The sequence below is a fragment of the Mirounga angustirostris genome, unplaced genomic scaffold (assembly GCF_029215605.1).
Source record: "Mirounga angustirostris isolate CCGP_5_RB_7025 unplaced genomic scaffold, mMirAng1.0.hap1 SCAF_10, whole genome shotgun sequence".
NCBI classification, from domain to species: Eukaryota; Metazoa; Chordata; class Mammalia; order Carnivora; family Phocidae; genus Mirounga; species Mirounga angustirostris.
In genome coordinates, this window is record NW_026991718.1 from 137,097,838 (window position 1) to 137,112,026 (window position 14,189).

General features: G+C 66.3%; 1 protein-coding gene across 2 annotated transcripts in view; it reads right to left on the reverse strand.

The window, feature by feature from the left end:
• LAMA5 (laminin subunit alpha 5) overlaps positions 1 to 13,935 on the reverse strand; it is a 50,410-nt gene extending 36,475 nt beyond the window's left edge. For both annotated transcript variants that reach the window (XM_045886069.3, XM_045886067.3), the window contains exons 1-2: positions 13,291 to 13,935; positions 8,600 to 8,752 (exon numbers count right to left, since the gene is read on the reverse strand). In XM_045886069.3, coding sequence (XP_045742025.1) covers positions 8,600 to 8,752; positions 13,291 to 13,599 — 462 coding nt within the window. In that variant the 5' untranslated portion in view covers positions 13,600 to 13,935. The remainder of the gene's footprint in view (positions 1 to 8,599; positions 8,753 to 13,290) is intronic.
• Positions 13,936 to 14,189: the final 254 nt, after the last annotated feature.

The following is a 14,189-nucleotide window of genomic DNA, read 5'->3' on the forward strand; positions in this document are numbered from 1 at the left end:
CCCCTATGTCTTGTGCCCCTGGGGGCTTGCTGGGGTCCTTCCTCTGTTGACTGCCCCCTGGCCCTGCACTTAGCAGGTCCGAGCCTTGGCCCCCCAGCCTCATCTGGCACAGCCTCCAGAGGGCACTTTGGACGCCTCCTCAGGGATGCCCTCCTGACTGGCCCATCCGTGCTCGCTCAGAGGCGCTGGTTATACAGACGCATGGGGAAGGGTAATTAAGGGCCCCTTCCAAGAGGCAGCTGTCCCCCAGAGGCCGGAGGACCCTTCCAGGTTGTGGAGCTGGGCTCTCGCTGCCAAAGGTACCCCTCACCCCACTCCCTGGGGATGTAGTACCTGGCAAGGGGTCCCCACATCAGCGCCCAGACCCCCCAGCCCTGGGCCACAGTTCCTAGGAAAGGGCTCCGAGGCACGGAGAACAGCCTGTGGGTTCGGACAGAAGCACCTGCCCAGCCCGGGGCCTCAATGATGAGGCGGAGAGCGCTACCCTCACACGCCCAGCCGTGCATGTCTGCTGCTCCCCTGCACACACGTCCGGGGGTGGCGTCCGGGCACCCACCCCAGCCGCAGCCTCCTACGTGATGATCGTCGGGGAGTGGGCTGGGGGCAGGGACGGTGGTTTCCAGGCCCTGGGGCTCTGAGGGCCAGCCAGCGCCTCCCCTCCCCCAGCCCTCTGCCCCGGAGCCAAGAGAACAACAAAGCAGGCAGGGCCACTGTCCAGGCTGGGCTCTGTGCAGGGTATGTTTGGGCTCCAAGGAGACCCAGGCAGGGAAGGCAGCGGGGCCCAGGACACCCCCAGTCTGCACTGGGAGGGCCAGGCGCTCAAGACGAGTGGGGGGCCCCAGACAAGGGCGGATAGAGCTGGCAGACATGCCCCTTGGGGGCCTGAGATGGGAGCCCCCACCCCAGGCCCCCTCCCAAGGGCACCCCCAGGTAGGCAGTGAACTGTGCACCAGCCTCAGGGGTGACATCACTCTCCGGGCCACCCCCTGTGCCCTCAGCAGGGCCCCACCAGACCTGAGAGCAGGTCCTCTCTAGCACCTGCTGCCCCAGACCCGCAGGGCTGGGCCCAGAGCATAGGGGCCCCACAGGACAGGGAAGGGGCCCCTTCAGGGCTGCCCGAGGCCCACAGTCAGCCCCCCACCCCCCATCAACCTGAGGCCGCTATGGTGATTCCATGAGGGAAGGTGGGCACAGGCTGCTAAGAATGGGGGGTGGGGGGGAGGTCCCAGCCCCTGAGACACGCCTGTTCGGAGTCCTGCCCCTCCCAGAAGGCCTGGTGTTTGCAGAGACAGGCTCAATTCAAGTTAAGAGCTGCCTTTCCCCGGGGTGGTGGTGGTGGGGGGGCCACAGGCTTATTTACCCACAGCCAGGCTCTGACGTCATCGTCCACTTAGCCCTGCCCATCGAGGGAGGGGCTTCAGTCTCTGGGGGTACAGACCCTACACACAGCCTGGCACCTTGGCTGACCCTCAGGTGCTCCAGGGAGACCCGGGAGGACCTCAAATGGCCCCGATGCCAGGAGGGGTCTTTGTGAGGAAGGGTGGGGGGAGAAGGGCCGGGAGTGGGGGAGGCTGGATGTGTGTAAGATGCCCACAGGCCGCTCTTGGGGGGTGGCCAGCAGCTTGGCCCCCACCAAAGGCCCCAAGGAAATTAAAGGTTCCCGCCAAGCCCCCCTGGGACCCACCCCCGCCTTTCCCTGAGCGAGGCCACCAGGCTGCACCCTCCGCTGGACAGCTCTGTCCCTCCCCCAGGTCGGCGGCTGGCTGCATTTTTCCCAGCTGAGAGCACTTGCACAAATATTGATTCCAACGCACTGATCAGGCAGGACCAGGGCAGCGTGGAAGCGTCCGCCCCGGTGCACAGCACCCTGGGACACGCTTAAAGAAAGACCCCTGCCTCCATCTGTCTGCCACCTCGCCTATCACACAGGGGCCCTCAACGGCTGTCCCCAAGGCCCTGGGCTGGAGGAGAGGCAGACATGCACCCAGCATTCCCCATCTGTTCCCAACTGGTTCCGGCTGCCAGGACCCCACAGCTGCCCTGGACAGGACCTGGGAGCACGAGCAGACCCCTGGGTTCAGGCCCCCGCCCCCCCGGCCCGCCTGCTCAGCCCCACTGCTAACTGGGGCTGACCTTTCCCGCTGCTACAAAGTTCTGTGCAAAAGGAAAAAAATGTCTTTTAAAGCAAAAGCCAAACAAAAGCCTCCCGAGTTATTTTTAAAAATCTGGCTATTTTGGGGGCAGGCACGTCTCCAGCACAGCAGCCGGACCTGCCTCTCGGCCCCCGCCCCCCCGGCCCCCACGCCCAGCCTGAGCACAGAGGGTCAGGGCTCCCCAGGAGGGGACATGCCCCGGTGACCACTGCCTGAGGGGGGCCGGGGCCAGGGCAGGAGGCCCGGGGTGGGTTCCAGGCTTCAGTGGCTGTGTGGCCCCGGCTGTCGCTTCCCCTCCTGGGACGGGGGGCAGTAGGAAGACAAACACAGCAGAGGTGTGGGCCGGGACACAGTGCCTCTCAAGAGCCCGAAGCAGGCAGAGACCACCTACCCCTGGAGATGGGCAAGCAGGAGTTAGCAGCCCCCTGGCAGGGAAGCTGCAGGGGTGGGGGTGGAGTGTGTGTGTGCACGCAGGGCTGGGGTCTGGACGACACACGGAGAGCTAAAGAAACACATTACTCCCACAGACCCCAGCGGGGGTCTCTGGGGCCCCCAGGGATGGGAAGGGGGGCGGGGGGGAGAGCTGGTCAGCAACCTCTTGGGCTGAGGCACCCACATCACCAAGGGAGGGCCGTGGCTGGCACACCCCGCCCCTGCCCCAGCCGATCTCGGGGCCGGGAAGACCCAGGCCGGCCCTCGTGCCCCTGTCCCGGGGGCAGTGGGGGAAGGGAGGGAGCCTGCCTGCCCCCCCATCCGCTGGGCTGGGCGGCGTGAATCACCGGGCAGTCTGTGACTCAGCCCTGGCCCCACAGGAAGCAAGGCCCCATGCCGATTCCCGGGATGGGCCAGGGTCCCAGGCTGTGGCCGGGCGGAGGCAGGAAGCCCCTCCTAGACCAGGCGTCCGGGTTCCCCTTGGAGTGAGCACTGGGGCACCCAGACCTCCTGGATCCCCCCCACCCCAGACTGCCAGAGCCCACCCTCAGGGCCCCGCACCCCCAGCCTGCCCACCCTCCCAGCAGAGACCCCATCAGGAAACACAGATAACAGTGAGGACAGATGGCAGAGCAGGGCCGGCGGGCCAGCGCAGGCGTGTCTCCTCGAGCCCCCAGCTGGGTAAATAAGCATGGACGTCCACACAACAGGATCAGGAGCCTGAAAACAGAGCCAGGAGGGGCAGGGCGTGGAAAGCCACGGCCCCAGGAGAGCAGAACACGGACACGCAGAGGATGCAGGGCGGCCTCAGCGCTCTGCCGGTCGGGACACCTGCCGCACAGGTGTGCAGAGCAGCGGGGGAGACCTTCGGGGAATGGGGGGTGGGAGGACCCCTGACAGCTGTGCAGGACCCCACCAGCGAGAGCGGAGGGCGAATGTCCCGCATGGCTCAGCACCGCGCCAGCTCTGGGCCTGTGGCTATTCCAAGACCCCCACCGCCAGGGGCTGTCTCGGGTCCCCGGGCCAGAGCTCCCTGCCGCGTCCCCTCCTCCCTGAAGCCTGGCCCGGGTCAGGCCAGATGGTCAACCGTGGGCCTCAGGAAGTAGAGTTTATCCCCGGGGGAGCCCCCAAACCGAAACAGTTTAGTCTTGGTGAGTGGTATTGCTGGAGACCAACGCGTGGGGTTTGTTTAAACACAGAGAACAGGAGGCTTTGGGGGCCACCAGAGTCTGGGGGGGGGACATAGGAGGTGGCGGGGAGGTGCGTGTGTCCAGTGTGAGTAGAGATGAGCGTGCCAGGACAGCTGCGGGCAAGCGGGTCAGTGATGAGATGCACAGGGTTGGCGACAAATGGCCCCCAGGCCTGAGCGTGGGCGGCCCCTCTGGCCCCATGTTCTCTGAGCAAAGGGTCCTGCTCATTCTCATGAGGAAAGGCGTGGCCCATACTGGAGAAGGGGGCGTCTACCCCAGGGATGCCACCAGGACCCCCCAGTGTCCTCCCCCAGGGAGCCCATGTCCGGTCCAGCCCCCGCACCTGTCCTGGCTGTGGGGCTCCATAGCCAGAGCCTGGCCAGCCTTGGCCATACTTCCTGCCACTTCCCCTGAACAACCCCGCTGACGCCCCCAGGGTGCTGGCCACATGGCCAAGCGCCCAGCCGGGCCAGCAAGCCAGGCCAGTGGGAGCAGGGGGCCTGCCCAGGGAGCCCTGAGCTGGCTGGCCTCTGAGGGCAAGCTGCCCAGACCTGGGGCGGGCAGGGCAGAGCTGCCAGGGACCCGAACAGCTGAAGCAGCCAGTGTGTTCTGGGGCCCTTGCCGAGGCACAAGGCCCACAAGCAGGAGCTCTCCTCCCCACAGTCAGAGATGAAACAGTCCAGGGGGCACAGCCCATATGGCCGGGCTGTGACCAAGCCCAGCATCTCCTCTGGAGACCAGCACCACACTGGCTCAGTTTCCCCAAGTGCCCAGGTAGGGTTCACCGCCAATGGTCAGTAACTGTGCCAAAGCTTTGCTCCTCCATTCCCCTGTCTGGTGGGTGGTGGCAGCTGGTGTCCTCCCTGTCCCCCACTGTCCCCAGGGAGGGCGCAGCCTCTGGACCCTGGCATTTCTAGTCCTCAATGCTTTTGGCCTCACACCCAACCACCCCAGCCTATACCCCAACGCTGGCCCCTGGCCCCCCTCTGCACCGCCATACCCTTCCTCGTGGCCTCGCAGGGCTGAGACATGGGCCGACCTGCCCCATCACAGGTAAGAACACAGCTGGGAGGGGTCAGTGTTCCCCACCTGAAGCCAGATCTGGGCAGTGTGGCTGCACTGGGCAGGAAAGGGAGGGGTTTGCTGGGGGGAGTCTCCCCTCCATGGCAGGCCCCAGAGGGCTGTCTGGAAAGGGAGGGGTCTCTCCCCACAGCAAGCCCCAGCTATCTCTGCCTAGCTCCTTGAGACCCCACGGCAGAGCCCCCAGTGGGGGCAGGGCACCTGAGCCAGGACCTACCCTGCCGTGCAGCCTGAGCCGGGCTGTCAGAAACAATACCCACACTGCGCTGGGCACAGGGAAGGGGGAGCCTCAGGCTGGCGGGAGGCCGGGAGGACCCCCAGGCAGGCCACTGGGACTCAGGAAACCACCAGCGGGGGAGCCCTCCTGCATCCCTCCAGAGGAGACCCGCTTCTGAGGCTTGTGCCCAGCAATGTCAGACCAACAGCTTGGTTCTCTCAGGTCTGAGGGTTCCCAGAGGCCAAGGTCCACCATGCAAGCAGGACAGGGAGCCAAGGCTTGGGCCTCCCCGTGCCCTTCCCAGCCAGGACTTTATTCATGGAACCTCACTTTCTCCATCTGCCAAATGGGAAGGAAGAGGATCCCACTGTCCCCCGCCTACTGCAAGATGGGAAAGACCACCAGGGGATGAGAGGTGACTCAGGGCAAGAGGGAGCAGGCTCACGGAAGCCCCGTGGGGCTCCCATGCCCCCAGACAGATGGACACCGCAGGGATCATGCCCCATCAGCTCCGTGCCCCGCCACCAGGCGTGCAGCCCACCTGCCCTCTTTCTCAGTTCTCCCGGTGGCAGGAAGGCCTCCTGATGCCCAGTGCCAGCCGCCTCCTCCCCCTTCCCAGGGTATCCGCTCCAGGTCCCAGAACAAAGGCTGCTGACAGCCCGCCACAGGGGGTGTGCCCAGGCCCGCGGCCCGCTCAGCCTGGCTTCCTTGCGGAAGCCCAGCCCCACCCCAAGGCCCAGGCCGCCAAGGACTGCCGAGTCCCAAAGTGGGAAAACCCGGTACACAGCCAGGACCCCTTGGGCTAGCTTGGCCAGGCTGCTCTGGTTCAGCCTGTCACCCCATCTGCGCCAGAGAGTGGGCTCAGAGGGTCCTGCCCTGGGGACATCCTCAGGACCTCCCCAGACAAGGAGCTCTTAAGGGCTCAGGCCCCAGGGACGTCTGGGTGGCTCAGTCGTTAAGCGTCTGCCTTCGGCTCAGGTCGTGATCCCGGGGTCCTGGGATCGAGCTCCGCATAGGGCTCCCTGCTCGGCGGGAAGCCTGCTTCTCCCTCTCCCACTCCCCCTGCTTGTGTTCCCTCTCTCGCTGTGTCTCTCTGTCAAATAAATAAATAAAATCTTTAAAAAAAAAAAAAAGGGCTCAGACCCCAGGTCACTGTGAGGGCCACGTTCTAGGCCCCCAGACACGTCCCTGGTGCTGCAGCCCCTGCAGCCTCTACCCTCCAGAACCCTCACGGGTACTCCTTCTACCCTACGTGGGGCTCCCCAATGGGGCACCAATGGCAAGGCCTGGCCTCCATCCCCAACCTGAGGAAGCAGGGGCACCCGTCCACGGGACCCAGTTGCCGCTCTGTGGCTCAGGGAGGAATGAGCTCCGTTTCCAAGAGAGTGGTGGTGAATGTGGGAATTTCCTCTGGGATTCCATCTCCGCGGGGAAACATGCCCAAGAAAGAGATTTCTCTCACCCATAAAGCTAGAAACTGGTGGGGCACCTGGGTGGCTCAGTCATTAAGCGTCTGCCTTCGGCCCAGGTCATGGTCCCAGGGTCCTGGGGTCGAGCCCCGCATCACGCTCCCTGCGCTCTCTGCTCAGCGGGAAGCCTGCTTCTCCCTCTGCCCCTCCCCCTGCTTGTGTTCCCTCTCTCGCTGTGTCTCTCTCTGTCAAATAAATAAATAAATAGTATCTTAAAAAGAAAAAAAAAATAAAAGCCAGAAACCAGGTCCAGGTGCGCTGCCCGGTAGTGGGCAGTCCGTGTCCTCCCCTCCCCCACCCCATCCAAGCTGGCAGCCCCTCGGTCAGACCAAGACTGGGGCTTGGGTGGATTCACCCACCGGCAGTAGAGGGGAGGGAGGGGGAAGGGGTGGGTGGATCGCGGTGGGTCAGAGGGAGGGTGGGTGGGTGGAAAAAAGGGAGGAAGGGTGGCGGAGGGAGAGAGAGGAGTACCGCTCTGTGGATGGGTGAGTCTCTGTCCCTGCAAACACAGCTGGAAAGGACCCGTGTCCCCTCTGTCATTTCACAGCTGGGGAAACTGAGGCTTGGAGAGTCAGGATATGCAGTGACACCCTCTCACTGGCCTGGAACCACCAGTGCACAAAACAAATGTACTGCCAGCTGCCTCAACTCTGGCCCGTTTCACAGATGTGGAGCCCAGGGGCCACAGAGCCCCACGCGGGCAGAGCTGTGGGGTATGGCGTGGGGCGCTGTCCGAGCCCCTCCTCAGCCCCACTCACTGCACCCCGGGGGGAACCTCGTGCCCCCCTGCTCTGCGGCCACCCTGGCGTTGCCATGGTGACAGTGTCACCGTGCACCCGCTAGGGGCCCTCCCCCCCAGGTCTGTCCCATGCAGGAGGAGGGGAGGCAGAAAGAACCCTCCAGCTCAGCACAAGGTCCCTCCCACGGGCCCCCCAGGGCTTCTGATGTCCCTCCCAGACTCCCTCCAGGGGACAGGAGAGCGCAGATGTGATCAGAACCCAGTGAGCTGAAGGGAAGTGGAGCGGCCCGGGGGACCCCGAGGCAGGGAGCCCATTCGGGGGAGCCCCCTCCCCAGCCCACCCTGCCCCCAGCCCAGCTCCTTCCGCCTGCATGTGGCTACTTCTCCCTAGGGCACAACAGCTAATGTGGCCGTTTGGGACCTGAACCCACTCCCCTCACTGCCCACCTCCCCCTGGGCCAGGCCTGCAGGCCTCCAGGCTGGGGGCAGGAGGAACCCCAACAGAGCACCCCAACTCTGCCCCCGGGGCCTGCCCTTCCAGCCACTTCCCCACCTCTCTAACATTGTCAGGGTGACAGCGGGATGGGGTTCGGCAAGGAGCAGACACCCACCTGGTCGCACCCCAGGACGGTGGCAAGATAGCCACCATGAACAGGTAGGGTTCCGGCAGGATCCACCTTGTAGCCGGGACCCCAAGCAGGCCCAGGGTTGGTCGCTTGCAGGCTCAGCCCCCTCCACCTGCCCCCACCACAGCCCCAGGGGCAACAGGACTGCTGGCCCTTCTCACAGGCGGGTCACCAAGGCCTGGCAAAGTCCCCCACGGAGCAGGACAGAGCCCGTGGGAGCCCGACCCCACCCAGATCCCACAGGCGGGGCTCATCGGTCACTGAGAAATGCCCGCGCCCCTGCCCCCTGCGCCGGGGCTTCAAAGGCCAAGGAGAGCCCAGAGCTGTGGCCTGAGCAGGCGCCCCTGACCCCAAGGCAGCCTCCACAGCACAGGTATGCCGGGAATGTGCACCCCAGCGCCTCCCCCAGCCTCCCCCACCGTCCGGGCCCCTCCCACAGCCGCCAGGCAGCGCCAGGCTCCAGGCGAAGGAATTCCTCCAAGTAAACACCAGGGCCTCCCAGCATCTGGGCCGGCCTCCAAGCTGTCCCCTGGCCCTGACTGTGGCCTCTGGGAAGCCCCCTCCCGTCCTCCTGTCCCCCTGCCGCCGCAGGGGTGCCGAGGGAACACGCAGAAGGTGCCCACGCCACGCCTCTGTCCGCGCCGGGCCCCCACCCGCAGCTCCCTCCGGGCCCCACCACTGCCGACCACCTACCTGGCCCAGGTCCAGGGTGACGTTGACCTCGTTGTACTCCGGTCCCCGGGACAGTGGCGGGCTCTGCCACCAGCGCTCCGTGCCGTCGATGGCGTTGCTCACGGGGTGCGCCCTGTTGCTGCTGGCGGCCGAGCAGATGTCGCAATACTGGCCCTGTGGGGGAGGGCGCGGTCAGGCGACCTGGGGGGGCTGGCGCCCCGCCCTCGGTCACCCTCCCGCCCTGCACACCCCCAACCGGCCACCCTCACCTGCCATCCCCCTGCGCTCGGCAAGCCCCTGCTGAGTGCTTACTGCATGCTGGGCTCCCGGGAGAGACGGTCACAGCCCTCACGGAGGAACAGGAGAGCGGGGAAGAAGGGCACCCTCTTTAGGTGGGAAAATCCCTGTGGGCTTCCCTGAGGAGGTGCTGTCTGAGGCCTACACTGCAAGTGGGGGGTGCGCTCCAGACAGAGGGGTGACCCACGCGGGGCCTGGGGCCAGGAGGAAGCGGGCAGCACGGGACACAAAGTCCAATGGAGCTGGAGCCGAGGGGGAAAGAGAGCCGGTCTAGGGGGGAGTCACAGTCCCCAGAAGGAAGGCCCGGGAGCATCAGGGCGGGGAGGGGGCGGGGAGGGGTCCGGGAGGCCAAACCGCCTCCCCAGCTCCTCTGGCCCCTCACGCACAACCCTCCTGTCAGGCTCTCACCCAGAGCCTGGATTAGGGTCTCCAGAGAGACGGAAGGAATTAAGCCATTCCAGGGACCTGCGGGGAGAGGCCCCAGAGTGGAGGTGTGTGGGCAGACGCTAGGCGAGGCCTGGACCTCCTGGCTCTGCCGCTTCCGAGCCCTGGGACCAGGCCAAGTCACGGCACCATGAGCCTCAGTGTCCCCATCCGAGGAGTGGGGATGGCACCTGCCTTGGCCACGGCAAGATTAATGGATCCCACGTGGGGCCTGGCAGCTGCTTCTGTCCCGGTCCAGCCACCTGCTAGGGGCCTGTCCTTTGGGGGCACAGAGGCGTCCCTGTCAGGGAGGAGCAGGTGCTGGGGGCATGGGGGGCGGGGGGGCAGAGCTGGGTGCTGGCCGCTGGCTGAGGGCAGGCCCAACCCCCACCCCGGAGGAAACCAGACCTGCCATCCCTCGGCACACAAAGGCAGCCCTCTGGGACTTGGCATCGACTGAGGCCCCAGAGGCTGTGTCTGGGAAATGTGGCTGCCCCACCCCTCCCAACCTCCCAGGGGGCCAGACCTTGTCCTAGGAGTTGGAGGTGGGAGCGTGGGAGATCCCTTGCTCCCCCACTCCCAGGCCTGGCAGCCACGGAGAGCCCCCAAGCCTCACAAACGGGGCTCTGCCCCACGCTCCTGCTGTGTGCTCGGGCTGGTGGGACCCAATGCACCGGACCTGCGCACCCCGCCTCCCACCCAGCAGGCTCCTGGGACCCCTTGTGCTAGGTGCTCCGGGCTGCCCTGTCTCAGACCTTGTTCCGGCCAGTGGGCCCTGGCTCTCATCTCTTGTCCTGTCTCAGCTCACATGTCACCTCCTCCGCAGGAGCCCCAGAGCTCCAGACCACCCAAGCAGCTAACCTGCTGATCCCCGTGCATGCATTGCCCTGCTTTCTTTATCCTATCACAGAGACCTGAAATTCTCCGGCTACTAGTGATCTTCTACTTACTGACCCCGCCCAGGGCCCAGAGCTCGGCGGGGGAGCGGGGGACGGACGGACCACAACACCAACTGCTTCACTCTGTACTGTGCCTCTGAGCCCACCCCCAGGGCTGCCATACCTAGGGACTGGAGCAGTAGGGAACACTCAGAAAAGTTCTACCGCCTAGCTCAAATGGGGACCCCCAAACTAGAAGCCAGGGCTCTGGCTCCCAGGGCCGGTGGGAGCTCCCAGTGGGTAAACAGAGGAGGGGGCCCAAGGGATCACTGAAAGCACCACAAACATAGGTGTAAGGCATCAGAGGCCTGGCGGGGCCGAGGGTGGTAGGGGGCCTTCTTAGAGAAGGTGGGCAGGGCCACCTGGCTGAGTTGATGTGGGCCTTCCAAAAAAGGCTGCCTGTGGTCAGACGCACCCCCCCCCCGCCGCCCGCAAGCCCAGGAGGAAGCTGGGTCAAGGGGGCCCAGGAAAGTTTCTGCTCAGGCCCACCCAGAGAGTCAGAGGTGACTCTAGTCCCCACAAAAGGCTACAGCGGACGTCCGCCTCTCGGTGATGTGGGCCTCCTGGCCGGCCTGTCTGCCTGGCTTTGGCTCACAGTGTTCAATGCTGGGGAAACCGGGCTCCCTCCACCCTCTGCTGCAGAGGGTCCTGCCGGGAACAGAGTGAGGAAATAGGGAGCAACGATAAGGACGTCCCCTCCCCGTGAGTCACCATGCCGGCAGCTGAGCCCCCGACTTCCCCTGCGGGGCCCAGGGCCAACCCGGAATTCCTGCAATGCCCACCTGAGGCCACAGGGCTGGAATGCCCCCATTGCCCTCTGCCTGCTCCAGCTGCCTCCAGGCCCACCTTGCCCAGACACCAGTGGGCCTCGTCTGTCTCCTCCAGGGGCCCTGGGAGCTGCCAGCCCCCAGGCTCGGGCCCCACATCCCGCGACCCAACGCCCATGCTAGCCCAAGACTGAGCTCTTAGGACAGAGAGAAGGTGGGCATCACCTGCCTGGCACCTCCTGCCCCCAGCAGCTCGGCTCCAGACGGGGCCTATAGGCAAGGCTCCCTCACCAGCCCATTCGAAGGCCAGGGCAACTAGAGAGGACAGAGGCACTGGCCGGGTCAGGGATTCAGCCAAGGCCACACGGCTGTGCAGCTTGCCTCCCTTGGGCCAAGGGGCTTCCTAGCACACCGGCAGCCTCAGACCAGGGGTGCTCCAGACCCTCAAAGGGAAGCTTCCGCCTCTCTCTTGCCAGACCCTGTGGAGTCCGAGCTGTGGGGGCAGGGCCGCCAGGGCTCACTCAGGTCGGCTCCCTCCCACGTGACACCATGTGTGTCGGCCTCGCTACGTAACCGATGGCTTCCCAGGCTCCTCAGGCCATGATCCCAACCTCAGGTGAAGCAGCTCTCATGCCCATTTTGCAGACGAGGAGCCTGAGGCCCAGGGAGAGAAAGCGCACCGCTACGGAGCAGAGGAAGGGGGCTCTGCCCCGGGCCCCCAGACGGCTCCTTTAAGCACAGTAAGGGAGCAACAAAGACCAGGGATCGGGTAGCTTCGATGACCTCTGGGGGGGGGTGCCCCTGACGCACCGGGAACAGGGGCATCGAGTACTCAGCCGGGCCCTCTGGGACAGCTCTGGGGCAGCTCTGGCCACCCCCACACAAGCTCCTTCCTGCCACCCAGCCCCTTGGCACATCAACCAGATGTGCCAAGGGCCTGTGGCAGGGCTGGGTTCTCACTGCTCGACCGCGCCAGATCCCAGCCTGACTGTGGGGCTTTCAGCAGGTGTCCACAGTGCAGCTCTCGGGCCTCAGTTTCCCTATCTGAAACATGGGCTTGACACCTTTTCTGTCAGCGGTGCTGGGCACAGGGGAGAGCACACGGGTGAGCCCAGAAGCCCAAGGGAGGAGAGCTTCCAGGGCAGGATGGATCCGCAGCACCAGTGCCCCTCTCGGCTCCTCCCTTCAGGGGAGGACCCAGGGCAGTGTGTCTGGTTTTTCTCCCCTTATACTGCCCCCCCATATCTGCCTCTTTCTGCAGGTGGAGAAGGTGCTGGGGGGCCCAGCTGAGGCTCCTCCGTTCATCACCCACCGGGGCTAATCCACCTCTAACTGCCGCCCTCCCCTCCCCCTGCCTCTTCCACCAGGACTGTGGTGACTCAGGTTACAACCGCCTTGGGGCCCCCACTCTCCCTAAGGTTCAGCAGGAGTAGGAAGACCAGCCTACTATGGGGCGTCAAGGAGTCCCTGGAGCAGACCCTATCCCCCTCCAAGGGTGGCCAAGCGACCTCACAGGATCCTGCCAGCCTGTGTGCTCGGGCGGGTGGTCTTCGCAGCCCTGCCTTCGTGGTCAAGTGTCCATGCCAGTTGGTGCCACTGGACCCGTTCCCCACCCACAGACTCATGGCTTGGTGGGCCTGCCTCCGGAAGGTCCTGGGGGTTGAAACCCCATCTCCTCAGGGAGACTGAAGCCGACAGACCCACCACCTGCGGGGCAGAGATGCGGCCCAGGATTTGCACCTGTGTTCCCAACTCCAGTTAAAAATACCATTGTTTGCCCTCCACATACACACACACCCCCCTTGAGGGTCCCACCATCTCCCCAGATCCCCAGAGGGAACGACTTCAAGCTTCTGCTACAGGCAGCGAGAGCCTCCAGTGTCTGGCCCCAAACTCTAGGAACCCAGTCCCATCCGCGCCGGCAGGTTCCAGCCTGTCCCTGGGAAAGGCAGAGCGGGTCCGCCCCCTCCCCGCAGCGGCGGTGGAAGCCAAGTCCCGCCCTCGCCGGGATCCCGGGACTCGAGGCCGCCAGGGACTGGGCACCAGCGCCCCGCCCGCCCTGCCACCGTCGCCCGGGACGCGCACTTCTCTGGCGGAGCCTGAAAGGCCGGGCTGGGGTCCCTTCCGTTTCCCGAAATGCGGGACCAGGGCGACGGGACGGATCGCGCGGGCTTCGCTCCGTACCTGGGCGCTCCCAGCCAAGTCCGTCCCCGGCGCCCGCGTCCCCGCGACGGCGTCCTCGCCACCCCGCCCGCCCCGCGGCCACCCAGCCCCGGCCCGCGCTCACCTGGATGGTCTGGTTGGGGTCCCCGCCCGCCACAGGGCCGCCCACCAGCTTGCAGTAGAGGTCCTCGGTGGGGCGCGGGGCGCCGCGCGCCGGGGCCTCCTCGCCGCAGGTGGCCGAGGCGGCGATGCGGGCGCCCTCGGCCAGGTTGAAGTAGGGCGGGTGCAGGCTGAAGCCGCCGTCCGCCGACTCCTGCGCCCGCGCTGCGCCCAGCAGCGCCAGGCCGACCAGGAGCAGCGGCCCGGGGCCCCGGGGGGGCCCCGCCGCGCGCCGTGCGCTCCCCGCGCGGAGCCGCGCGCCCAGCTTCGCCATCTTCCAGCTCCGGGAACCGCGGCGCCGCGGGAGCCCGGCGGGAGTGCGGCGGCGGCCGGCCCGCTCGCCCCGCCTGCGGACGTCAGGCCCCGCCCCGGCCCGCCCGGGCGCCCGAGCCCCGCGCCCCGGGGAGGGGGCGGGGAGGGGGCGGGGGAGGGGCGGCCGGTGGCCTTAACCCTTCGGACCCTTGCCCCCGCCGGCCTCGCGGAAGGGGCACCTGCTGACCCCGCGCCGGGCGTGGGAACGCGGCCCGACTGCGACCCCCCAGGGCGTGGCTCCCGGTCCCGAGCGGCGCCCCGGGTTCCGGGCGCCCGGGCCGCTCTTCCCAGCCTGGCGGCTCAGCTCTTTGTTTCCCTAACTTTGGGCACCTCTTGGCGGCCGAGCGCCCCCGGCGGCCCGGGGACAGGCGCTGCGGCGAAAAGTCAGGCAGGCTTGTCCGGCGGCCAGGCTGGCCGTCTGCCTCACCAACAGCCCAGCCCGTTCCCACCCCGCCACCCCAGAACCGGCTCAGTGTCCAGAGCGACTGCCCCACTGGAGCCTGGACGCTTGGTTCCCTGGGACTTGATGGCGTGACCTCCCCAGACCTGGTG